This window comes from Cyprinodon variegatus, unplaced genomic scaffold, assembly GCF_000732505.1.
Source record: "Cyprinodon variegatus isolate N-32 unplaced genomic scaffold, C_variegatus-1.0 Scaffold475, whole genome shotgun sequence".
NCBI classification, from domain to species: Eukaryota; Metazoa; Chordata; class Actinopteri; order Cyprinodontiformes; family Cyprinodontidae; genus Cyprinodon; species Cyprinodon variegatus.
Genome location: NW_015150928.1, coordinates 298,514 through 325,263, shown reverse-complemented (window position 1 = coordinate 325,263; position 26,750 = coordinate 298,514). Strand labels below are relative to the sequence as shown.

Genomic DNA, 26,750 nt, shown 5'->3' with positions numbered 1-26,750 from the left:
CTGGCTGCAGGATGAGGTCACTGTACCAGGGAATGTCATGTGCCTTGATTCTGTCCTCATCACCAGGGCTTCTTGATCTTTGACTGACCCTTCACCCAGAGCCTGTTGGGAGACTCTACCAGAGGCATTTAACCCACCGAAAACATAGCACCTGGGATCATCTGAGCACTGAAACCCCTCCACCAAGCAAAAGTGGCAGTTCACCCCATTTTTGTGTTAGTAATACCATTACCAACTGGTTGAAAATAAAAGGCCTCCATCTATATTCACCACCTGTGTCATCGGCAACATCAAAATCAGCCACCCTGGACAGGCCTGGTTCTAGCAATTTTTCATTGCTTCTTTTTGTTTTTACACTGCAAAGGCTCTTCTAGTTTTTTCAGCTCTTGACATATTTTATTTATTAGGAATAAGTGCAAAAAAGACAATTATGGATCGTATAGATAGTTAAATCGGTGTTTCTATTCTAATTTTGCTCGCAACAATAACTTAAAAAAAGACAAAACATCATAAAAACATCATCTTTATTTCTAGAAAAGCCTCTGGGATTTTGCAGACAGCAAGAATAAGTGAATGATACCTAACTTTAACCATATGATAGTTTACATAAACATTTTTAGCGATCAGCAAACAGTACATAAATGCAAATGCTGTGAAACGTGTACTTATTGCATTGAAAAGCGAATATATTATAGGACTCTTTTTTTCATAACAATAAATCTCTTGAACTGAAGCGCAATACATTTTATCTGATTCTTTATTTTGGCAAAAAAAAACAACTCAATTTTAGTGCATGAGGGAATCATTTGGCACTGTTTTTAAAGTTTTGTCTCCACCCAAATTTTCTAATAAACAAACATGTGAGGCGTTGGGTGATCTGCAAAGAGCCCTGCTCCATCTTTACTTGTGCACTAAATAAGCAAGAACTATTGTAAAAAAAAAATACATCACATGGCTTTTTATTCAGGGATCAGAGCTGAGCTTTGGAGAAGTGCCTTTAACCAAACAGCTTGATGAAGCAGGGGTGGCAGTAGGGTTTGCTCTCCTGCTCCTTAAAGCAGCCTTTGCTCAGGGGCTTCAGGCAGAAGTGGCACACCAGGTGGTGGGGGTGAAACTTGGCCCCCATGGCGGTGACGCAGCGCCCCAGGATGGGCTGCTGGCAGGCCTGGCACATGCTGCCGCGGGACTGGTGGTAGTGGGCCTCACACAGCGGCTTACCATCATGCTCGAAGAAGCTGCCATTGACGAAGGGACTGTAGCATTCCTGGTGGGGACGAGGATCAAGACGAGGATTCAGACACAGCAGACAAACAGAAAACATCTAACCAGGCTATCGAGAGTTAACTCGGGGTAGATAGGCAAACTCAAAGACATAATTTAAGTGTAGGACCCTTCTGCTGCAAGGATACCTACTGCACCACCATGCAGCCCTTTAGAAGAAATACTTGGCATGTTTTTGAGACTTAGGATTTAAATAAAATTTAAAATTTTTTTAACAGTGTTTAAAGGCTACTCAGATTTTACAGAACTGTTCTAGTGTTCATGGATTGCATATAAATGAATCCAATGAAATCATTTGAAGAAATATCCTCCAAACCCAATAAGTAGTTTCACAAAAGCCTTCAATATTAGAAAGTAATGCATGGTCACTTTAGTGGACTGTAGTATAATTAAGGGTATAGAGGAGGATTTTCGCCAATTTTTGAAAAGACCTGTCCTCTACACTTAAAAAAAATGCACATGCTCAACCTGTACCCGCTCCCGAGAGGGAACGCGTATTAAACATGTTGCACGAGCCCATTTCTCCTCGTGCACGCTCTGTTTAAAAGTTGTTGTTTACGAGCTTACTTTCTAAAAGATTAGCAACTTTTTCATTATGTCAGATTCACCACCAGTAAGTGAAAATGGGGACGAGCATGTAGGACGGCCTTACGTAAATATATCATTAGAATGATTGACAGTTAGGAGGACCCCTTTTTTTGATGATCCACCCGGAAAAAGAACATCTTCCACTATACATTTAAGTTTTGTTCTTTAAATAGTTTCAACAAGCTAAAAACAGTGATAGTAATCATGCTCCAATAAAGGGAACAGTACTGATTGTGGAAAGTTTTACAGGTTTTAGTTCGACTTTAGCCCCCCCTTAAAAAAAACAAAAAAAAAACAATCTAATAATTTGGTTTGAAAATAACAAACATATAGCTAGAATTAATAATCTTAAATAGGGTTTAAATAAAAAAAAAAACTGAAGCGGTTCAATCAATTAGCTTGTAGGAGGCTCCGATTTTCTATTTATCATCTCAAGTTTTTACCTTGGGATGATTAATAGAACCAAGCACGCAGGCTCGTTGCTGATTAAATGACAAAATCTCACCCGACATACGAAGCACTGTGGATGCCAGAGAGAGTTGAGAGCTGAGATGTAATTTTCCAGAATAGGCTGGCTACAGCCCTGACAGCGGGAGGCAAACAGGGTCAGGAAGCACTGCTGACAGTACTGCTGGCCGTCTCGGTCATGGAAACCTGAAGGAGGAAGCCGCAGCTTTACAACAGTTCAGAAACAGATATGCAGCAGTGCTCACAAGAATTTGGTAAATGCAACCGAGAAAAAAAAAAAAGGCATGGACCTTTTTAAATTATTCTGCACAGTGAAGAAATTTAGCTGGTAATGGAAATTAATTAAATATACCTGCTGATATGAATTTAGAAAAAATAAAGAAACCTTTTTTTATTGCAGTAGCATTTATTCACATTTATTGAATGGGGAAATTAAATCTTGCAAAAAGAATTAAAAGGGGAAAAATTACTTCCCGAACTAAGAAATAAATGCAAATGAAGCATTTTATGCTTTAAGTTTTCAAGTAAAAGAGTTTCAGAAGCTGTAGTCAGTAATCCACCTGAACATAAAACATATAAAGCCTGAGCCAGATGAACCCCTTCCTCCTCAGACAACAGATTAGATTTCATCACAAAGTAGCGCCAAATTAGGTGTTTGTTTTAATTGACATCTCTTCTACATCCTTGAAAACAACTTGTTTGAAACAGTTGTTTCAAACAAGTTGTTTTCACAAAAACCAAGAAGGTTTTTGTGAAAATAGGAGATTGTAAATAGGAGATGAAATTGGAGATATAAAATGTTTAAGCCACATGATCCAAAATCAAAACCTCAGGTCTTCAAACCCGAATAAGGTGATAATGCCATGGAGAAGATCTAAAACTGGAGAGGATGAATTTTTTGGAATCGGGACTTACTAAAATCAAGCTGAAGTGTCATAATCATTGCTCCGATGACTGGCTTAATTGCTCATTTCATTCACCTGTCCAATTCTACCCAGTTTTCTTATCACTGCTAATCTGAGCCACCTGCTCCTGCCTCTATTTAAGGTGCATGCTTCCAGTTGTCAGTGCCAGACTATTCTTGAGCCTTTGGTGTGAGAGTTTTTCTAGCTTTACTTATTGTGTTCTGATTGCCTGATCCTGACCCGTTTCTGTCTTTGGACCTTTGAGCCTGCCTGCCCCTGTTCTGATCTGTTTGCCTGACCTGTCTTTGGATCCTGTTAGATTCTACTGTGGACTGAACCTCGATATGCCTCTTGACTTTGCCCTCTGGATTATCTTGCCTTTCTGTTTGGATCTGATTTCCTGTCAATTCTGTTTCCTTCAACACTTCAGCATCTGGAACTCTCTGTGCGGTAGGAGCTGTATCTTGTTCAGCTGATCAACCTCGTTCTCTGGGAACGGACTGAGCTCTACACCAGGTCAGTGACTCACACGTCCATATTATCCTCCGTCAGGTTTTTGTGGACACTAACCTGTGTTTCTTCTCGCTAGAGTTACCTGCCTTGGACACCCTAGCCACTGCTGCTACAGATCCGCAAAATGTTCGTTATTGCTGAATAAATGCTTTAAGTTATCCCAATGTCTGTCTTGCATGAATACTGCGTCCCTCTGTTCTGACCCATGACATGAAGACTTACTAATATAAATGTCCTTTTTAAAAAAAAAAACCCTTAAACCCTTTTTTTTGGTATAGTTCTGTCCTTTTATTTAGTCTTTGTCTTTTAATTGTGTCTAAACATTTGTTGAGTTCTTAGTGAATCACTGTGGGAAAGGTGGTTGAAGAAATACATTTGGAAAGGGAGGAAAACTTGATATGATTCAGGTAAATCTGTGATGTCAGGAACAGCTACAGTAAAATATCCTTACAAAATATAAAATATCTAAAACAGGAGCGGTGATTAGGAAATAAAAAAAAACTGGAAGTGGAACAAAGCAGGCTGGTAGAGTTCAGCCTATTATCACACTCAGTTCTGAGGTTTTTCTACATAACTGTACAATGGCTTCTCTAATGGTGAGTCAACTTTTTATTAACAGAGTTTAAAATCTGGATTTTTTTTTTCCTACAAAGAAATTTAGCAAATTGTTTGAAATTTTCTTTTAAATTCTTATCAGGAGTTGTTTTACATGAAATGGAAACTGTAGACATTTTTGTTTAGAAAACTATCTAATTTGGTTATTATATGAGCTTAAATGCTAGATTAATGATGCAAACCTACAGAAGTTACTTTAAATAAAGTTTGCTTTCTGTTTCAGCCTGATTCATCACCTTCATCTCCAAATGAGCGGCTGCACTTCACGCAGCAGAAACACTCCGGGTGCCAGTTCTTGTCGAGAGCGGTGACCATTTTCTAAACCCACAAAAGAACAAGAGTGAAGGTAAAAGTGGTAAACAAGCGTTCTAGAATTTTTATGTGTTATATTATGTCCAAGTGGCTCACATTGAGTATGGGTTTGCTGCAGTGAGCGCAGTGGGGGGAGAAAAGCATGAAGTAGTCTGACTCGCAGTACGGCCGCCCATCCTTCTCAAAGAAGTTGCGACTGCCCAGCTCTGTCTCACACTCTGTGCACACAAAGTGCTCAGGGTGCCACACCTTCCCCAGAGCCGTCACCACCTGTGTCACATGACAACATGGTGTGGATTACAGAGACATAGATATAGAAATATATATATCAATGGTGTAAAACAGGGAACAAATGATGATGAAGCTCACCTGCCCTACGACTGGCTTCTGACAGGCCGAACAGTTTCCCTTGGAGGACGTCTGAACTCCTTGTCGGGTCAGGTCTGATTGGAGGAGTCCCAGCATGCTGTCCAATGAGCCTCCGGATGAAGGCTGGGGTGGAGCTGCGGGCTGCTGCGGTGGGGTGGCGGGCCGCTGTGGTGCAGTGACCACAGGGCTGGCAGGTGCAGCCGGCTGATAGAGGACACAGAACAGTGAATGGGTTAATAAATCTGCCTGGTCTGATCTAAGCACAGGCTGTTAAGAAACTCTAAAATACTTTAACCTTAATCCCTCGGAGACCACAGTTTTTTTGGAAAAAGCACGAGTGGATCAAAGCTCTTCCTATATACATCTGCGTTTTGTTTATAACCCAAGTCAAAACAACTTTATGAAGATAAATTAGCTTATTTTTCACCTCCAAAATAATTAGTCCCTACTACATCTAATAAGGAATATATTAAATGAATCAGACTAAACACAGTTTCAGAGAATCTTAATGTGACACAAATGCATTTTACTGAATATTTCAATAAGGTTTAGATATATTTCCAAACCATTGTGACCCTATTTAAAAACCTAAACATATCCCAGCCTTCATCTCCCACCCAGTACAAAACTGATTATGAGTCTTAGACATCACGTTGGCCGTACCTTCCATGCACAATAATTCCAACTCTGCCTAATTAGAGGGTTTTTAGAACAACCACAAACATGCTAAAACATTTATTTGTTGAGCTATTTAGAGGCTATCTTACAGGATTTCTTTTGATTTGTTCTGCCACTTAAGTGCACTCCAGCAAACGGCTGGATCGTCTACCTCAGGATTTTTGACTAAAGAGCAGAATCATTAATCCATAAATCCTAACAAACCATCCAAGTCCTGAAGCGCCACACCATCACACAAACAACATGCTTGGCTTTTAGTATGATCATTTTGAGAAATGGAGGATTAATCTTAGATCTAACTTAACAAGATAAGACGAATCATCCAATTATTTCAATTATTTTAACAACAGTCTTAAGGATCATTGGCATATTTTGCAGAAAATGTGAGGAACTGTTTTATAGATACAATTTCCCCATAGCCCCTTTCTTAGTGGTGAATAATGAACTTTAAACTTAACCCAAGGAAATAAGGTCTAAAATGCTTGAGATGTTGCTCTGAATAATTTTTTTTTGAGTTCTTGGATTAGTCGGTTTAGTGTGGATCACATTAGACAGAAGGTTCACACCTGAAAGGGTTTCATCACTGCTCCACATTTTGCCTCTTTATGCCAAATACTTCTTATTGTGATTTATTTGAGTTCCAAAGCTGCGAGCTGTTAACAGACTTTCTTTCTCATGCTTCAAGATTTTTTTTTTAAGATTCAGTTTCGCATTTTAAGATACTTTTTTCTACTTCGTCGTCAGGCAAGTTCCACTTTTTAATTCTTCAAGCATGGCATCCGATGTGGTTAGAACACCCAAAAATTTACTCAAGTAAGAGTACTGCTACTTTGCTGGTTTTTAACACTGGCAGGACTTAGTTGTTGTCATTATTTAGTTTAAACACATTTTTATTATTGTCTTATTTTTTAATATTCTTAGCTATGTTCATCACTTTGTTTTCAGCTGTAGCTGTTTTTAAAGCCCTATATAAATAAATCTGATGGTGATGATGATGAAAGTCTTTAGTTGCTAATATGTCAGGAAAGGATGAAGAACTTCAAGCAACAATACTTACTGTTTACTGTATTTTCAGCTCATCTTTAAATAGCCAATTGCTGCATAGCTTAATCAGGCCTCGGCGTGGCTACGGAAACTCAACTAAATAAATGTCATTAATGGCAGTTAAGATATTATTTAAGAGTGGGATTGATAAGTTTTCACATGGAGCTAAGTTGATTTTACTAGGTTTTACTCCCCTGATAAATCAAATCATTATTAAGCGGTTTGTTGTCTTTGTTTGACATCAAAATGTGTGTGATGATCTAAAACATTAAAGCAAGAAGAGAAAATCCACAAGAGGGCGGTGTATGTTGATCTATTTATGCCAGAAAGACATTAATCACCCCCATTTTTTTCTGAAGGATCTTATCAACTTCCTCCCTGCCATCATTAAAGCAGCATGCCATGGATCATCCACTTAATAACTGACATGCAAAAGATAAATATTCTTAATGATCAGAAAAATAGAATAAATTATCCAAAACTCAAACTGAAATGTCTTTTATTACAGATCAGCCTTATGCTTCAATGCTTCCAAAGATGGGCTACTTAGAGTAAAAAGGGTTTTAGTTTCACCTTCTCATGCAGCTCATTTTGTAAAATAAAGAAGTATACACATGTTAATGTCTAGCAAGAACAGGCAGCTATTTTTTCATAGGAACTCTGGCATAGTGTAAGCAGAATTTCATTAAAACCTTGTAAAAAGGTTTAAAAGTCCCAGCAATCTCTTGTCTTTTCCCTCTGTCCTACACTATGTAGACCCTATAGTCTTGAATAATTTTCTTCTAAATGCTAAAATAGGTGGTTGCTATGGCAGCAGAAATTATACTATTTCTGAATAAATCAGTAATGGATCATTTGATATTTAGGGGTATTGAAAGGTTGTTTGTAATTGATAACATTTCATCCTTTGATGGTCACTGTGTCGTTAAGAATGAAAAAAGAAAAAAAAAAAAACAAGATGGGTAGTGAGCCTACACCAGGCTAGGGGGATAGTAGCGTCAGATGCAGGAGTTTGCGCTGCAACCAAAGGGTTGTTGCAAGCTCCGGCTTTCAATGTTGTTGTGTCCTTGGGCAAGACACTTCCCCCGCATTGCCTACTGATGGTGGTCGGAGGGACTGGTGGAGCCTGTGTATGGCAGCCTCGCTTCTGTCAGTGAGCCACCATCAGTGTGATAGTGTGTGTGTGAATGGGTGAATGGCTGAATGTAGTGTAAAGTGCTTTGGTCAGGTTCTATGACTTGAAAAAGCACTGTATAAGTACAGGCATGGACGAAAATTTTTATTTCATAAGTGGGGGGGATGCAAGTATTTTCTAATATTACTAATCTCAGCATGTTTGACAGCCAATCACACAAGAAAAGCCAGTGGGCCAATCAGGAAGTTGTGGGCTTCAGTTGGAGCTGCAGTTTTCCGCTTGGTCCTAGTGCTCGATGAATTTCTGTGTACTGTAGTGTAACATTGTTTATGGACAGTAAAACATGCAGGGGTCCAACACGCACGTTTGAAAAAGTGTCCCCCCCAAAATTACGTCCATGAGTAAAGGCCATTTACCATTTAGGCTGCCCACTGCAGGTCTTGTTCCTCAACTCCAATTTTTTGGGCTGAAATTATTTTTTTTTATTCTATGCATGGTCGTTCAAACTACTACGAAAATGCAGCCCCCATCAAACTCCAGTCTGAACGGTTAACAACCCCAATGTGACCAACATGTGCAGGACAGTGTTGACGTCACATAGCAGCGCATGATTTATTGAAGTAAGACCCAGTGCCAGGATCTGTCTGTTTTTATAAGCTATTAAATTATGGGAGCCGGAAATATAGTGATCACATCATAATGGGACAAAGAAAGGTAAGAAAAGAGAGAGCAGAACCATTTATAATGTTTTTCTGTGGAGCAGCGACTGCTGTGCTGAAGACGAGAAATAAGAGCCTGGGTAATAACAGAAAAGTCTGCACAGGCCACCGACTATTTATGAGCTATTTAATAAATATCTGATTTATTACCACATATGGAAGTGGCAGTATCCAGTTTATGTTTCTTTTTGAAGATGAAAAGATCAGATTTGAACATTGCCTGCTGTGTAAAAGCAACCTTAAAGGCAACATCCTCTGTCATACCTCAGCAACAGACAGTACATTTCACACCCTTCCTACCAGTACAAACACACTTCACAAGATCTGAAATTGTTCTCCCAGTTTTCAGTTTCTCAGCTTCAGTTGTGTAAACTGAGGTGTAGAACCTACTGTAGTCTGGACTCTGAAGTCAGAGAGTGAAGCCATCAGCTTGTCCAGCTCCATGGTGGCTGAGGTTGCTGAAGGTTTGGACGAGCTTGAACAAGAAAAGACAAATCATCAAAGTTAAATTAGATACAAAAATCCCAGCACTTCATGAAACTGGATCTTCTTGAGGTGATTTAAACTCAACTGAGATTGCATGTAAGGATTTAGCTTATGATGATTGTGGATTCTCTTTAGATGCATTAACAATTCTATACTTTAAAACAGCTTAGAGGTTCTACCTGGAAGAGGAAGTCGAGGCCTTATCCTTGATCTTGTCCCTTTCATCTTTCTGAGAAGAAGGAAACTGGGCCAGGATCTCATCTGCATATAAAATAACAAAAATCAATACTTTGCAGGAGCAAAAACTGCTGGATAAACCTTTGTGAATGCATTCAAAGACCTGTGATGTTAAACTGGGTGGCGTTGAGCTCCTGCAGCAGATGATCCAGTTCATTCAGTCCCCCACCCAGCAGTGAGGAGGAAGAGAAGGCAGGCGGAGGATCTGCTGAGCGAGGAGAACGTGGTTTACACACAGTGCTGCAAAACAGAGGAGAGTTCAGTGTTAAGCTAATTATGAAACATCCACCCACAAAAAGGGCCTGGATTATCTTGATCACTGCTGAGCTCTGCTCGTCTAGAAATGAGTCACAAGGTCATCTGGTCCAAAGCCAACCTACTCATAAGGAAAAGCAAAGAAAGACATGTTTACAGTTCATGGTAACCTTAACTGGTTTCTGAGAAATATTCAATCCTGATTGATCTTCTGACGGTGCAAACAAAAAACCAAAGCAACTAGCATAACATAGAGAAAGTTGCATGTTGTATAATTTTTGCTAGGTAATGTCTCTGGCATTAGGAGGTAGTTTCTGAGTTGCATATCGGTACACATTTTTCATTTTGAATGACTGTATACCCTGTTCTCATGCCAAGGCCACAGCCTCTTTATACACTCTTTTTGACATTAGTACATCAAGTAAGTTATACCAACGTAATTGGCACTTAAAGGTACAGAGGAGGATTTTCGCAAATTTTTGTAAAGACCCTCTCTCTCCACTTCAAAAAGAAATTGCACATGCACAACTATGTACCCGCTCCGTGCAAGAGCATGCACAAGCCCATTTCTCCTCTTGCACATTGTGTTCAAAAGTTGCTGTTTGCATAGCTCATTCAATCTTTAAAAGAAGATTTGCAATTTTTCCAGTATGTCAGACTCACCACCATTAAGTGAAAATGGAGACAAGCACGTAGGCTAGCCTTACATAAACATATCACCAGAATGATTGACAATTGAGAGGACCACTTATTTTGATGATCCATCCAGAAAAAGAACATCCTCCACTATACCTTTATGTTGGTACTCAGACTTTATCAAAAGCAGCTGCATCGTTGAATCGCCGCTCTCTATGGCAAAAGGTACCGCATCACAGTCAGGCCCTTTTGTAAGACTGAATACATATCTACTGATCTGGTGGTGGATTAGATCTCCCAGCTGGGGAGAAGTACACACACCTGCCAGCAAGTTTAGTTTTATACATGAAGTAAACAATAAAATAGAAATAAAAATAAAAGCAAGTAATGATTAAAACATGATAAAAGCAGGTAGTAAAACAAATAAAACAGTTGGACCACAAACTTAAACTAATAATACCTCAGTTAACAGTTTAAATTCACCAGTCAAAGGCAGCTCTAAACAAATGGGTTTTTAACTTAAACTTAAAAGAACTCAGGATTTCTGTAATTTCTTTGTTCCAGATCAGTGGACCATAGGAACTAAATGCTGCTTCTCTATGTTTGGTTCTAGTTCTGGGTGAACTGGAGCTAAAAGACCTGAATGATCTGGGAGGTTGATACAGTGACGACAGATCTGTTATGTTTCGAGGTGCTGATCCATTCATGGATTTATAGACTAACAGAAGGTTTTTAAAGTCTATTCTCTGAACTACAGGGAGCCAGTGTGAGGACTTCAGAACTTGGAATGAGTTTCTCTAGATCCTGCTTGGACATTAGTCCTTTAATCCTGGAGATGTTCTTCAGGTGATAAAAGGCTGACCTGGGAACTGCCTTTATGTGCCTCTGAAGGTACAGGTCTGAGTCTATCATGACACCAAGATTTCAGTCACACTGCAAAAATTATCTAAAAATGAGTAAAATGTCTTAAATTAAGTGTATTTACTCTTAATTTGAGTAGGTAAATGAGATGATTTGCCAATGGAATGAGTATTTTTAACTGTTAAAATAAGATAACTAGATATTATGCATATGAACTAAGACAGTGCAATTGTTTTTTTTCTTATTTCAATTGTAAATTGTCTTGTTCCATTCGTAAAGTGTCTAACTTACCTCCTTAATTCAAGAATGATTTCACTTATTTTAAGAAAAAAAAGACTTTGAGATTCAAATTTTTTGCAGTGCATAATCAATGGTTTCTAGCTGTAGTAGCTGAAGCTGTGAGCTAGTTCTGGATTTCTTCTCCTTTGGTTTGAAGATTATGACCCATTATAAAATTAATACCATGAACTTAGGTTTGCTCATTGCATCCTATTTTTTTTTATATTACCCAACTATGACTAAACGTCTTTTCTATTGTATAGAATTAGCTCAGAAAAAAGCCGATTCAACTATGATTAGATAGGACACATATTTTTAATACTAACTTTAATTAAAAATAGTGGATAAAGAATGCAGGACTGACCTGTATAATTTGTCCGGGTTGGAGTTGTTTGAAGTCTTCATTGCAGCAGAAACAGTCTAAGAAACAAAAATAGGACAACTGGTAATTGTAAGGAAATTTTTTTTTCCATAAAATCAAATTAATTATTAAGTCCCGACTGCTAACCTGCTGTGGGGTGTAGGCAGGCGGCGGCGGTCGAGCCTGGGGCGAGTCATGGGAGTTGGCATCAGGATTCTGTGGAGGGTCAGAGGTGAGCAAGACGGGACAACGAGGCAGAGGAGAGCTGGTGTTCTCTAAGTCTGCAAGGAGGGCATCTGGAAGGAAGAGGGCATCAGTCATTAAAAGTTTTGGCTGGAGCGACTGCAGAGATTAGCCTATTTTCTTATATAAAACAAGCAATACATAATCTAATTCTAGTTGAAGGTAATCGTCGATGGACGCAGAAGTAAAAAAAGATTATCATTAAATCTAAATCAAGGTTATGCAAATTTTTGACTGAGAGCAAAGATGCAACACGAACATGCACAGACAGTTACGTACCAAACACTACAATACGAGGACTGAGAGGGTAGTTAGGCAGCTCAGGCATTCCTGAGGAGAGACAGACAGCAAGCGTGACCAAAACACAGCAGAAAGTCAGAGCACACACAACACAGAGCCCGACAAGCACCTTCAGAGATAATCAGGCAAAGGACAGGGCAGTCGGAAGTGTCATGACTGAAAAGCGGCAAGTCTGTCTTCCTTCTGAGGTTATTTGGACAGACATTCATATCTGAGACATGCCAGTGTGCAGAGGAAGCAGAGGAGGAAGAGTGCTTGGCTGCTGATATCCAAACTGATTCCCGCCGCCCCCAAGCTCTCACTCATAAGGTGACAGGAGTGGAAGCTGCCCAGAAACTATGCAAGCTTTGGAGTCAGTCTCTGCAGCTGCCTGGGATCATTTAATGTAGAGCCGACAGGTCCTGGTCTCTGCAGAGTGTGTTAAATGTGCTCCAAGCAAAAGTAATCACAAACGCCAAGTTCAACAGAAAGGCTACTGTTTTGGATAAACTGTCTCACAACCTTAAAATTTGATATACTTTTTTTATTCTGGATATTTAAGAATATTAAATTCAGTCGGAGGCAGCTATAGAGGGAGATGCAACCTAGTATTCATGATTTCTTTGACTCTGTTTTGTTTCTCTTAAAATAACATTATTTTCAACAAGTATTGGTTCAACACTGAAAAAAGATTTAATGGCAGGGTTAGATGGATAGAGCCTCTGCTTTCCAAATAAACATAAAAAAGGCAGTAGGCTTGTTTTTTAAAATCAAAATCAAAAATGAAATACAAATCTAAATCTGCAATAAACAAAAAAAAAAAAAAAAAGATTCCTAGGTTACCCAAACAAGTGTAAAATCAGTCTTTGAATACATACAATTCATCTAAAAAATAAGTTATTGATGCGAAAGGGAAATAAATTCTTCTTGTAACTAATCTTTTTTTTTAACAAGTTTTTATAGGTATTGATAGTTGTGGGCAGGGGTAATCTTCTGTAGGATTTTGGTCTTGCACCAGGTCTGGAGAACCCTTTGACTGAAGACACTGTCGATCTTTAACAATCTTGAGAATAGGATCTTCCCTCGTGTCCATAATTTTAAAAAGAATTCTTCTTTGTGAAATCATCTCCATAAGTCCCTAAACAAAGCTGACCTTCTTAATCCACTTGTTGAGCTTTTTTACGCCGTTTGCTCTGATGCAGTTACCTCAGCAGATGATGGCAAAATACATCAAACTCTCCACAACAGACACAAAAGATAAGCAGCATCTTCAGAACACTGAAGAGATTGCACTCTCCACAACAGATTTATTGAAGATATCCAGCATCTTGCTCCAAACACTGAGGTACGTAAGATGACTTAAGAAGTCCCGTCTGCAATGTCCCTTTTTTGCTGATGACTTCACATTTGTGTCTTTATTCGAGTTTGTTGTCCAGGTGAACATTAAGGGATTTAAACTCCTCCACCTACTGTACTCAGCTTCTTGTCCATCTCTGATGCACCAAACGACTGCTAGTCGTCTTTGTTCCTCACTTTGCTGTCTACCTTGTCTAAATGACAGTGGGTTGTAGGTGTATGATATCATCTTTAACTATGACACCATATTGATAAGCAAACTGCAGGGGGTCCCAATAGCTGCTTGTGTGCTTGCTCAGATAGACCATCGGGAGTCTCTTTAGGACCTTTATGATGTGGAATGTCAGGGCAACAGGTGAATATTCATTGAGGACTGTTAGCTTTAGTAGCTTTAGAGTTTTCTTTAGTACAGAAAAAAGGTAGGAGATATTCCACAACACTGGAACATTCTCCTGGGTCAGGCTAAGGTGAAAGAGGTGCTGTAGAATCCCACAGAGCTGCTCTGCACAGGTCTTCGGGACTCTGGGCCCAATACCATCTGGACCTGGGGCCTTACTACGATTTGGTCTCTGCAGTTGCCCCTTCACTTGACTTCTAGAGACAGTTAGGTAGGTGGAAGGGGAAGGGAGTAGCACAATCATCTGATCTGGCTGAGAATAAATGCGTAGAAGCAAGATAGTCAGTTGCAGAGGTGGACGATAAAACACTTACAGGTCTGACTTATTATATATATTTTTTTCCAGCATTTTTATTGTCATTACACTGTCACAAGTAAAGCACATCAAAATTCACTCTGCGTTTAACCCATCCCTTTGGGGAGCAGTGTGGGGCCAAGGGTCTTGGTCAGAGACCCAAAGTGGCAGTCTGTGGGAGTGGAACCCAGAACCTCAGGATTCCAAGCTCTATGCCCTAACCGCTAGGCCACCACTCACCACCACTCAAAGACTTAAAACAACCTTGCAGGGCTTTGCCAGTTTCGTGTGACAATCTTCTTTCTGTTCTTTTTAATGCTGGTTGTCTCATATAATGTTGCTTGTACTCTGAGTACAGAAAAAAAAAAGACTATTATCTGATTTCCCAAAAGGAGGTCTTACTTTAGAGATGTAGGAGTCCTTGACATTTGCATAAAGCAACTCCAAAGTTTTGTTTTCTCTGGTACAGAAGCTAACAAGCTATTGGAATGTTGGCAGCATAACACAGGCTGAGGCATCATTGAAATCACCAATTATTGCCACAGATGCATTTGGCTGTTGTGTCTGTAGCATAGCAACAACAGAACTGGTAACATGACACGCAGTTTGACTTTTGCAACAGCAGAAGGAGGAATATAAACACTTACCAAAACAGAGCTAGTAAACTCTCTGGGTAAATAAAATGGATTAAAACCAACTGCTAAAAGTTCATTATATGTGCTGTAGAGGCTTATCATTACAGTAGCATGTCCTAGATGACACCATCTGCTGTTCACAAGCACTCTCAACTCCCTTTATTGATATTTCCATTGCACTGGCAATATTATAACTGGGTCATTGCTAAGGCTTTGAGATCTTCTACTTGTTTCTGAAAGATCTCTAGTGCCCATAATGATTGATGGAAGTGAAGGCTTGTATTTACTGCTCCACTTCGTACTGCTGCTCTGCATCAAAAAGGAAAAAAAAACCCTGCAAAAATACTTCCAGTTGCACAGCATCCAACACCAGGGGCAAAACACGTTAAAAAAAATAAGCTGATGTTCAAAAAGAGGAATTACACACAGTTAAAAAAAAAAAAAAAAAAATCTATTAAAAGCAACAAACTTCCTGGCAGAACATTACCAGGACCTTTTCAGTTTTGTTTTTGTTTTTTGTTTTACGTGGATTTTCCTGTTTAAAAAAAAAAAATTGTAAAATCTGTTACGTTTTTACTTTGTTTGTTTTTTTTCTAAATGTTTCTCCAATGTAACTTACTCTAAAATGTTGCCCATTGTCGTCAGTGGAGTTGTCAGAACTCTCTTACCTAAACGGCTCTGATACGTACACTTGAAAGATCCATAAAAACACAAGACGAGAAATTCCTTCAAAATAATGCAAAACTTTATACTGTGAATTCACAGACATTTCTTACAGTGCAGTTCACTTAAAAAAAGAGCATAAGGTTCATCAGAGTAGCAGAGCCTTAAGCGATGCAGTTTAAGAAAAGCTCCCTCAACCATTGGGTGGATAATATGTTTTAAAGATCAGTGACGAAAATTCATGAAATACAACTGAAAAACCTTTAAGATATTTGATCAACATTAAAAACAAAAGCAACATTACATAATGTTCAAATTTTTATTGTTTTAATACCAATCAATACAGCTCTCTACATTGCTGATTATGCTTAAAATGAATTATCTTTTGCATTTTCCCACATTTTACCCGCATTTTATTGATAGATTAAATGTGTGACAAAAAAATCAAATGTGAGAATTAGTTAAATTAAACAAACAATTAATATCTATGTAGGTACTGTATACATAAAACATACTTAGTAATCTTGGATGCCAATAAAATCAACTAGAATACATATATTCATTATAATCTGTCAATGTGAAATTCAGGTGTATTAGAAGCATAGTTATCTGGAAATGGATGCTGCAGTATGGATTAATGTACACAATGAGAAAAATAAATTGTACAGTATGAAGATATCACACATTTAAGCAATGTGCATCTGAGTAGAGTGTTTTAAATAATTTACAAAATATGATTTTATATTTTATCTTTGTAAAAAAAAAAAAAAAAAATGTAAAACAGCAGGGATGCAAACCTTAAATCAGTTGGGAGTGGTGATTGGTATAAAGTTCAACAGTTGCTGGGAGGATTGACCTTTGATAACACTATTTTGTAAACCTGGGCTGCAGAAGGTTGTCACTGAAGGAACTCTCTAGTTCTACAAAAATAATCCATGCATAAATGTGCAACAACCATGTAGCTCATGCTGCATGTTGCATCAGTCCGAAAGTAATCCTCTGACAAAAACTGAAGAAGAAAAGCTGTTTTGGGAAAAACAATAAGATGCTTTAAGTCGAGCTGTTGAGGTTTAGGAATGAGCTATCAGATAAGGTACAGCATTAGTTCTTTATTTCCAAAAACATCAAGCTGCAGAACATGTAGTGGAAAGTAGATATTTAGGACTCAAAGATGGTTTTATCTTCTAAACAAGTAATATTTTCCTCATTATTTATTTGGACTATGTAGTAGCTTTAGTCTCTTATTGTATCAGGTGAAAATGTTTTTTTAAAAATTGATTATTAGACTTTAAATAAAGGGAATTAAACATAAAAACTGAGAAATTCAGGCTATATTATTCTGACATTTGCATAGCAAATCTATTTTCCAACAGCCTCCATATTTTAGGACAAAGTACAGTTTATACATAATTCAGGGTTTTTCATTTGTAATGCAGACCATCTGTTAAAAAAACTCATGTGGGCAGCATAGAAAACACTCTATAGCTATCATCATTAAGTAGAACCCTCATTCTTATTTATCTGTTTTTTAACATGAATCCCTTTAAAGTGCTTCTTATCATGTATGTTGCAGGCCATCATATATGTTGCATGCAATGCACCGTTTTTCAAACGGCATACAATGATTCATTACTGGCATTTCAATCGTTAGAATTCGACCAAAAAAAAAACATTGTTTCACTGATTTCTTTTCCACATATGCTTAACTAGCTAACCAGAAATAACTGTCTTGATGACAATTCAACATTAAATTAACATCTTTGCTATCTGGGGTGTGAAGTTTCATCAGACAGTGGTGAACTTTCATCTGTTGACAAGTTTTATGGGGATATTGAATTATTTTTCATTTTCCTTCATTCTAGCCTAGACTGCCAAGGTACCGAAAGCTGGTCCATTGACCATAGAAGTACTGTAAATGATTGCCTAGGAAACTGAACTGAAACATAGAGAATCTATAGGGTGTTATTAAGAGTACATGGGGAGACAGATGCAGATTGTGTTAAGCTCCCTATCATAGCAACCTGGGTTTAAATTTCACCTCCATGCAAGGTTGATGCAATATTTCATCCATTTAAGCAATTAGTGCTTTGAAATTAACATACTTTTCAGAAGCAGGATTTTACTCTTTAGAATATCAATTTTAATTATTTTAAAATTGACATAATATTGAAATTTTCAATCAAATTACCCTGTACTTTTAATATTTAAACTGAAAATAAACCAATGCATCCTTCAAAGTTGGGTGTAATTTCGCCCAATACCGTTTTCGGCTGACATGAGGCATGTGATAGATCCCACATTACTCCAGCATGAGGTGCCAAGTTTTTATAAAGCACAGCCTTAATCACAGCTTGGAAACATATGTGAGTACTCGTTTAAAGTCAACAAGTTGTCACTGATCGGTTTGATGAAAGCAAAACATAGAAAATTCCTCCAAAAGCATTGATTCTGTTTCAAGTATGAGTTTACCAAGTAGATAACCTGACAAAAAACATTATTTTGAAAGAGTTTGAGTGTAAATGGAATCAGGAATCTTTTATGGCAGCAATTTTGGCTGCAAAAATGAGCATGTTTAAACATTATTAATCAAAACGCCAATCAGGAGATGTTCTCTGTGTTTTTCAATTCAGTTTTCAGTCTTCTTGAACTGAATGGAAATAAATTAAACATAGGAAATCAGAAAATAAACAGTAGTTACCACACGCTTGGTAAGCTTGCCTGAAAAACAGGTAAAAATCTCAATAAAAAATAAGAGATAATCCCACATTAAGGGAGGGCACATTCACTCCTTATGAATTAGTACTGCTTTAATACAATAAAATCCCAGATTTCTATGTAAAGAGAGTAAAGAATAAAAAATGTTTTGTTTTTAAGTTTGTAAATAAGCTACATATGATATTCTACAGAGTCCCATTTTTTACATAGTAAGGTAAATATGCAATTAAAGCAGGGCAGATGTATGATGATTTTCACAAGGAAAAAGCTCAGAGGAAACAACTTGAGCAAAGATGGAGAATCTTAAAGCAGCTGCAACTGTGAGCAAGAAAGATGCATATTTATCTTCCCAGTATGCAGACAGGAGAATGGTGGGAGAGGCGGTAGCAGCAATATTTGGGATCTTGTGGTCATTAAGTTTCAGTAAAAGACATTAGACATTATGTAAGCTAGCTGTTTAGAAAAGTCCTTTCCTGTCCGAGCATAACAAAGAAATATGTGCGTGTTTGCAAAACTTTCCGGGATACTGGAAAGATCCTGGCTGTTTGAATAAAGATAAATCTGTAGAAAACTTAATCAGTATGGTGGAAAATATGTGATGCTGTTTCTCTTCCAAGGAACGAAATTTGAAGTGTTCAAAATAACAGCAAATTTGAACTAAACATCCAGTTGTTTCTATTAGAAAACTAAAAGTGGGTCTTCGTGGTTTTCTCATCAGATGCTGAATACACCTTCTTCTCCTCAGGCATCTTAACCATACAGCCAACCTGTAATGATCTATACCTCAAGCCAGTTTGGCTTGAGTAAAAGTTGTTTAGAGTTGCAAATATTAATTAACCTTGGAATCAAACATGTTTTGTTTTTTTTGTTAAATATCATATAGGAAATGAGCTGCATTTAAACAACTAAATGTTTATTTGTATAACTTTTTTTAAATAAGGAGAAGCAGAAATAGTTTTAAGACGAAAAATTGATTTTCTTCCATGCAATATTATTTAATGTAAAAACAAAAAAATGACAAAATTTCAAAGCTAATTGGCAAGAAAAGTAGATCTAAAAACATATTTCGGGTTCATTTAATGCAACTATTTTAAGAAAAGACAAAAGATTCTATGACTACTATTATACTACATTATCAGCTTCTTTATATCATTTTAGGCCACATTAGAGCCATTATTGAGATTACAAAGAGCCACTTTGAGCACTGGAACTGCAGGACCCTGATTTAGATGGATTGTCTACACTAAAAAAATAAATAAAATGCAAGCTTTAATGCGTATGCTTAATCATGTTTAGTTAGTTCAACATATTTCTTTTCATGTTAGCATGGTAGGAGATACAACAATTGTGTTAAAAACAACTAAATATGATTAAGTAGATGCCACAAATGATTGCATTTTATTTTCAGTGTAAGCAGGAAAAATCATAGATCCCTCTGTCTGCTGTAACAAGTAGAAATAAAGAGTAGTCCTCAAAAGAATAATCCAAGTTGGAGTAAAAACATGTTCTGTCAGGAAATAACCAAGGCTGTGAGTAACTTCCTATGAAGTAAAGTATTTAAATATGAGCTTTTCTGTTTCTGTCAGTTATGGTCATGCAAAGGGTACAAAAAAAAAAAAAAAGTAAAGAAATCTTGAAGTAAAAGAAAATTCAGGCGGGAAAGACTTGGGTAACGCTTTCTTTTACAGTACATCAATAATCCTGTAATAACCTGGTAATGACATAGCAAGTTACACTATATTATTAGGTAACAAGAAAAACTTTATGGAGAATTTTACTAAGTGCTGTGATTTAAATTTAGGCGGCAAAGGTAACGTCTCTTAGATTTCAAACCGTTATTACTAAATAACTGATATTAATTTAGCAGACAGCAATAAATTAATGTGTTATCTATTAACATGCAGTTTATTACTTGGTATTTAAAAGAAAACCAAATCTAGAAGACAGCAAGCCAATCTTCTTAACAAAATCTTATTAATATGTTACTTGAGTTCAGTTTTATATTTGTAGGTGGTGGCCAATAATAGAAAATATTATGTGGTAACCTGCTGCTAATTACAATGTTACATAGTCATATGTGCATACAACTGTAATAATTGAGAGTTGGGTAATTACCCAAAAAAAGTTTTTCTTGTTACCAAGTTCTATAGTGCAACTTGCTATGTTATTACCATGTTGTTACATGGTTATTGATGTACTGTAAAAGAAAGCGTTACTGACTTTTGTTGTTGAGCTTTTTTAATTAGATTACATTTTTTAAAGTCAATTCTTAAATAAGGTAAGTTATACATACTAGAGTTATAAACTGATTGAACCCTTAATAAGCTTTTCTATTTATGCGGACCATTCAAAGTGCTTTAAATCACACATTCTTACACAAATGCACAGATTATTGCTACAGAATTTAGTGTCTTGCCCAGGAGTACATATCTATATGGAAAAACGGAACCGATAACTTTCACATTGCAAAAACAACTCCACTCAATGATCCACTGAAAACAAAACAAAGTACTTCTAGTACATAGCCTGTAGCCTTTAAAACACAAAGAGGCGTCTTTGAATAGCTAATAAAACTAGTTAAGAGCTACAAACATAACATGATCTTTTAAAAAAAAGAAATTAACATATCTAATAAATACCATGAGAGGTGTGTTGGGTTTTTTTTTTTTTTTTACAACTGTGCCATTTCAAATTTTAGCTTTTAACATGAAAAAAGGATATTGCGTAAAGAGATTAAATACATTTGCAATGGGCTGCTGGAAGTTGGGATAAGTTATGTTAAAAAAAGCAAAAAAAAAACATTTTCCCATAAAAACTAGAGAAAAAAACATATTTAAAGTCAGTTTAGATTATAAATGCAATTAGACAACAGAGAAAATGCTATAACATGCATTTACTGCTCTTAATTTTTCAGCCAAAGTCATGAAGAACCGTTGTTAAGTGTTAAAAGAGCTACAGTTTGCACACACCTGTATGTCAAAACTGCTCGTTTATAAACAGGAAGTCTCACTTTAACATACACTGTGTTTTTGTGTCCATTTTCCATTTTGGTGTCATGACATCTTATTTTTTAACCAAAAATGTTATTCATACTTCAAAATAATATCAATCAAGTAAAAGTAAAAAGGGGTTGCAGTGGATAGTACTGCTGCAGAAGGTTCTGGGTTCGATTCCCAGCCTGGGGTCTTTCTGCATGGAGTTTGCATGTTCTCCCTGAGCATGTGTGGGTTCTCTCCGGGTACTCCGGCTTCCTCCCACAGTCCATAAAACATGACTGTTAGGTTAATTGGCTTCCCTATATCTCCTTAGGTGTGAGTGTGAATGGTTGTTTGTCCTGTTTGTCTCTGCGTTGCAGATAGACTGGTGACCTGTCCGGGGTGTACCCCGCCTCTCGCCCGTAGACAGCTGGGGATAGGCACCAGCACCCCTCGTATCCCCAGCAGGGATAAGTGTTACGGAAAATGAATGGATTCATAGAAGTAAAAAGGAGAAATACTAAAAGGAAAAATTTTCTCCTAAAAAGTTAGTCAGGTAAATGACAACTTTTTATCCTGAATACCAACTGCAGGGGTCGCTAAAACTTTGGGCAGAGGTTAAAATAAATAAACAACCTTGAATGTATTTTATTGTTTGAATGCGTTGCAATAAAATGTGCACTTATTTTAGTATAAACAAAACTCAAGCTACCATTGGTTGTGAAGGAAGCTGCACGTTCCATTAAAAAATCCTTCTCTCTGCAGCTGTAGTAGACCTTTATAGTATTTTATCACCTTTCATGCAAGATTTGATGTTATTATGCTCCAAGTCTAAATACAGCTTCTGCTCCCTACCTCTCCTCAGCTTTAAAATCTTTGAACCACACATGAACTCTTGTGAAATTTTCTAGTTGATTCATATATGAGACATGAAGGACATGGATGTTTCCGGCCTTGGATCGTCGTTGTGGTCACTTTCTCACCCAGATGATTCACACTTGAGGTATGGCCATGTGTTGGAGGCTTAGATGCCTGCTGTGTCTCGTCGTCCCTCCAACACACACACAGACTGCACATATAAGGAGCTGAACTTCTCTTAATTGGAATTATGACCATATTTAGCTCTGCCTGCTGACTTTGTTTGCCTTGGCCAATGAGCTCTTCTAACAAGTGGTCTCACTCGCTGAAAGTTTCGCCTGATACACAAAAATCTGTGTAAACTGAGATGAACACGACCCTAGTTGCCCCGAGTGAAGCTGCCTCGTGTGTGCAATCCGATCCAGATGTGCCCAGATGAGCTACATCTTGCCAGCCCCCCTTTATTGCTTGAGAAGCAAAAGTGCCCGATGACTTCAGATAAAAAAAGAAAAAAAAAGCAAATGGCGAATGGGCGGCAGAGAGAAAGCCCTTCTCTTTTTTTTTTTTTTTTTTTTTTCCCTGAAACTATGTGGCTTGCTGAAATGGAAGAGTTGCTCTGGGCTATTTCAGGTCCTTTCTAACACACCTACTCTACACAGACAGGGAGCTCCAAGAAAATGTCGCTCTGAAGAAAGAAAAAAAAAGCATTGCTAATTAAGGAAAAGGAAACCCCTTCATGTTTTCAAACAGAGCCACTCAGTTAATAACAGCGGGGGTTTTTTTTCTCCACCCTCAGCTTGTCAGTGATAACGGATGGAAGAGGACAGTTGTGGATCATTTCTAATCTAATTTACAAAGACTTCCTTGAATTAGCAGAACCACAGTGGCGGTCACGCAGATGTGGAGTAATTTATTGGTTTACATGTCATGTTTGCATGTGTGGCTTTCATACTAAGCCACGTCTATGCAATAACATTTTTAGAATACATTGCTTTGCAAAAGTAAGAAAAACAAAAATGTAAAGAGGAGGGGTTACGATTTAAAATAATACCTCAAGCTTTGCTGATAAGGCTCGTCATTTGAACATGGAGATGAAGCTTTTAATAAAAGAAGCAGCCTAGAGGTCGGTAACAACTACGGAGGAGCTGCAGAAATCCTCACCTGTGGTGGATGTATTTTCCAACACACGTAAGAAAAAAATCCAGATTATTTCTCAATATATATGGGAAATAGCATGTTAGACATGTTAGAGGTACCTCTGTACAGATAACAACAATAATCATGTTTGGGAAATGAGTCTATTTGAATACAGTTATTGAAAGATGGAGAAAAAGGTATGCAGAATTTCCAAATGCAAAAAAAAAAAGGATCTTAAAAGTGTGCATTTGTATTCTCTATATGTTAAACACAATGGTGGCCGTGTCATACTGAGGGGTTGCTTCTCATTGAGCAGGACTGCATTTAAAGTTCAATGAAAAGCAACCCCACAGTATGACACAGCCACCCTTGTGTTTAACATATAGTTCCCTCTGAGATTATTAAAGTAGGTCTGGTTCTGATTCTGATTACGAATGCACACAAGACTTTTAATATCCTTTTTTTTGTTTTTTGCTTTGGAAATTCTGCATACATTTTTCTGGGAAGTGCAATCAAGGAGGAGAGCCTAAAGGGTCTATCACAGGGTCTCCTGGGGTGTGGATGTTTGTAGAATCAGTTGAAAAATGCATCTAAAAAATGTAACTCAACTGGACTAAATAAAAAATGTAAAACATACATTTATAAAAGGCATTCATTGTAGGATAGATTTGTTTTGCATCCCTTTCTGCTGAAACTGGTTATTTTGAGGCTTCCAACATCTTTTTTTGAAAAAAATCCCAACTGCTCTCTAAGTGCCATGATCAACAGAGAGCAAATTTCCTCTGTTTGGACAGACCGCCCCTTCCCACAGATTCCCTTCAAGATATTCCAGCATGTAGTTACAAAGATCATCTGCGCTACTCACCTAAATCCTCCATGGTCTGATCACTGCCGGCTCCTTTTCGCTCTAAAGGTAAAACATCTATGCGCTGTGGGCGCGGATGGATTATGGATTGAGCGCTTTTGTCTCCCGCGGTCCCGAATAACTTCTTGGTCAGACACCGTTATCCGCTAAGAGAGCAGGAGGAGGAGAGAGGGAGGGAGGGAAGGCGTCCCGTTTCTTTTTCCAACTCTCTTCCTGTCCAATGCCTACCAGCATGACTTCAGACCGGAGGAGGCGTAGTTAAATAAATGTGGTTACAAGCCCGCATCCCCCCATGACTAAAAGACGTCATCCTGGACATTCCCGGTCCATATTTGGGATAGAAAGCATTCGGTTCGGAGGCCGATGGGGCGCAGCAGGCGGCGGCTGAATGAAGCGATGCTGCGACCATGTGTTTATGAGGCTAATGTATGGAAGCCCGGTCATGTTCGACCGCTTTAAAAATAATAATAATAATAATAATAATAATAATAATAATAATAATAATAATAATAATAATAATAATAATCAATACTGGTTTAAAACCTAAGGAAGAGGATTAGGACCACTGAAAAAAAATAATTAACTGATTTTTAAATTTTATTTCTGAGCTTTCTGAGAAAAAAAAGTCAGAATTATGAGAAAAAGGACAGAATCTTGAGATTAATGTCAGAACTCTGAGAAAAAATGTCAGAATTCTGAGATTTAAGTCAGAATTCTGAGAAAAAAATCAGAATTCTTAGATTAAAGTCAGAATAGGGCTTTGTCGTCATGACGTAAGCAGTTTGCGTTGCCGCCATATTGACGGCCTCTTTTACCGCGGCTCAGACTACTGCCTATGACTACCGCATACTGTACTCCTTCTCAGCCTGATTAATTTGACCTTAACTTGATTTCAACCATGGTAAACCGTTGCTGTATTGTGGGCTGTAACAGCTCAACACATGATCGCCATGGGAACAACATAGTAAATGGGTTAACTTTCCACCGCTTTCCTGTTTGGAGGCGTAACCATGGAGACCAAGCGTCAGAGATAAAGAGTCGTCGGCCNGAGATGGAATGAAGCAGAATGATGAAAAAGGGGTCCCTATGTCCTCCAGCAGTCTAAGCCTATAGCAGCAGAACTATAGAGATAGCTCAGGATAACCTGAGCCACTCTAACTAGAAGCGATTAACCGGTAACGGTTAGTTTTAGGTTTAGTTTCAGGGTTGGGGGACAGAAAAGATCATTAACAGAACCGGGACCTCGTCAGCCTCAGAAAAGTAACTGTATGATTCCAAGTCAAAACTCCGGTTCTGGCCTAAAAGACAATGATCCTGAGGTTTGATGATTGAACATCTGGACATTTTCAGTACATTGTGATAGAAAATTGGTGAAAGGGCTTTAAAATGTGCAGGAAGTGCGGTTGAGGTCAGGATGGGTTTTTAGAAGGTGGTTCTGACTGTCCGTCTCTGCAGGGCTGCTGGCGTCGCCTCAGTCGGCTCCAGGGAACCTTGACAACAAAATCAGCGAAGGGCGCATCAGTGGAGGCAGCAGGGAGAACAGCACGGTGGACTTCAGCAAGGTAACCAGCTCACACACCCGCTCCAGTTCTGGGAAACAAAAGAGGTTCTGGGAGGTGGACTTAGAACCCACCGCGGGCCTTCATCATCTGCCACGACCCGACAAATCTGAGCAGAAACCTGTGAATGGGAACTTTTCCGACAGGCAGTGGTTTTCCTCTGTACCGCCGACCCGTTTCTTTCATAGGTGACGCTGTAGGAACCAGATCTGTTGGGGTCCTGCTTCCTGCCAGTGGCGTTACGCTACATGATTGGCTGAACGTTGCCACATGATGTAAAACATTGTGGTTGCCTAGCGTCATGGTGCCGAGTCAGGAGCTTCTGTAGCGTTAGCGCGTCTAATCACCGATGAAGTTTTACCTGATTGACAACAAACCTGAAAAAAATCTGTTTCTGGTGAACAAAGTAACTCTTAGAGCGTGATATAAAGAGCTGGGTAGCGCTGTGGCTAGCTGGGCTCAGTAGCTAACAGGTTAGCCTCTTTTAGCTCAGTCAGTTAGCCATATTAAGCTACACTACTTTTATTTTCTACAAATAGAGTAAGTTTTATTTGTCTAATCTTAATAGGGCTTGGTCGTCATGACGTCAGCACTTTGCGTCGCCGCCATCTTGAATGCCTCTTTTACCGCTGCTTATACTACTGCCTACAACTACCGCGTCTTGTAGCCTACTCCCTCTCAGTCGTGTTTTCATTTGATTAATTTCACCTTAATTTGATTTCAACCATGGTAAACCGTTGCTGTATTGTGGGCTGTAACATCTCAACACATCATCGCCATGGAAACATAGAAAATGGGTTAACTTTCCACCGCTTTCCTGCCTGGAGGCGTAACCACGGAGACCAAGCGTCAGAGATAAAGAGTCGTCGGCTAGCTTGGATCGCGGCTGTAAGACGAGCGAACATAACTTTCCACAGTATCCCGATGTCAATGAGAGTGTGTTCCCTGCATTTTCATTCTGGTAAGTTAAAGATGCACGGTTTTATTTTATAGCCTACTTTGTTTCTTTCCTTCAAAGTTGGGATCTTTTA

At 38.3% G+C, this 26,750-nt stretch overlaps 1 protein-coding gene across 2 annotated transcripts; it reads right to left on the bottom strand.

Annotated features, from left to right (window-relative positions):
• Positions 1 to 505: 505 nt before the first annotated feature.
• On the bottom strand, positions 506 to 24,488 carry tgfb1i1 (transforming growth factor beta 1 induced transcript 1). 2 transcript variants are annotated; one of them, XM_015389845.1, is made up of 12 exons: positions 24,161 to 24,488; positions 12,265 to 12,315; positions 11,890 to 12,038; positions 11,746 to 11,801; positions 9,454 to 9,590; positions 9,293 to 9,374; positions 9,018 to 9,102; positions 5,052 to 5,255; positions 4,779 to 4,952; positions 4,607 to 4,688; positions 2,375 to 2,523; positions 506 to 1,264 (listed from the first exon to the last, which is right to left on the bottom strand). In XM_015389845.1, the coding sequence occupies exons 1-12, from the start codon at positions 24,171 to 24,173 to the stop codon at positions 998 to 1,000; spliced, it is 1,449 nt and encodes a 482-aa protein (XP_015245331.1). In that variant the 5' UTR covers positions 24,174 to 24,488; the 3' UTR covers positions 506 to 997. The 2 variants fall into 2 exon arrangements, with proteins under 2 accessions (XP_015245331.1, XP_015245332.1); XM_015389846.1 differs by lacking the exon at positions 12,265 to 12,315 and having other exon boundaries at positions 24,161 to 24,487.
• Positions 24,489 to 26,750: the final 2,262 nt, after the last annotated feature.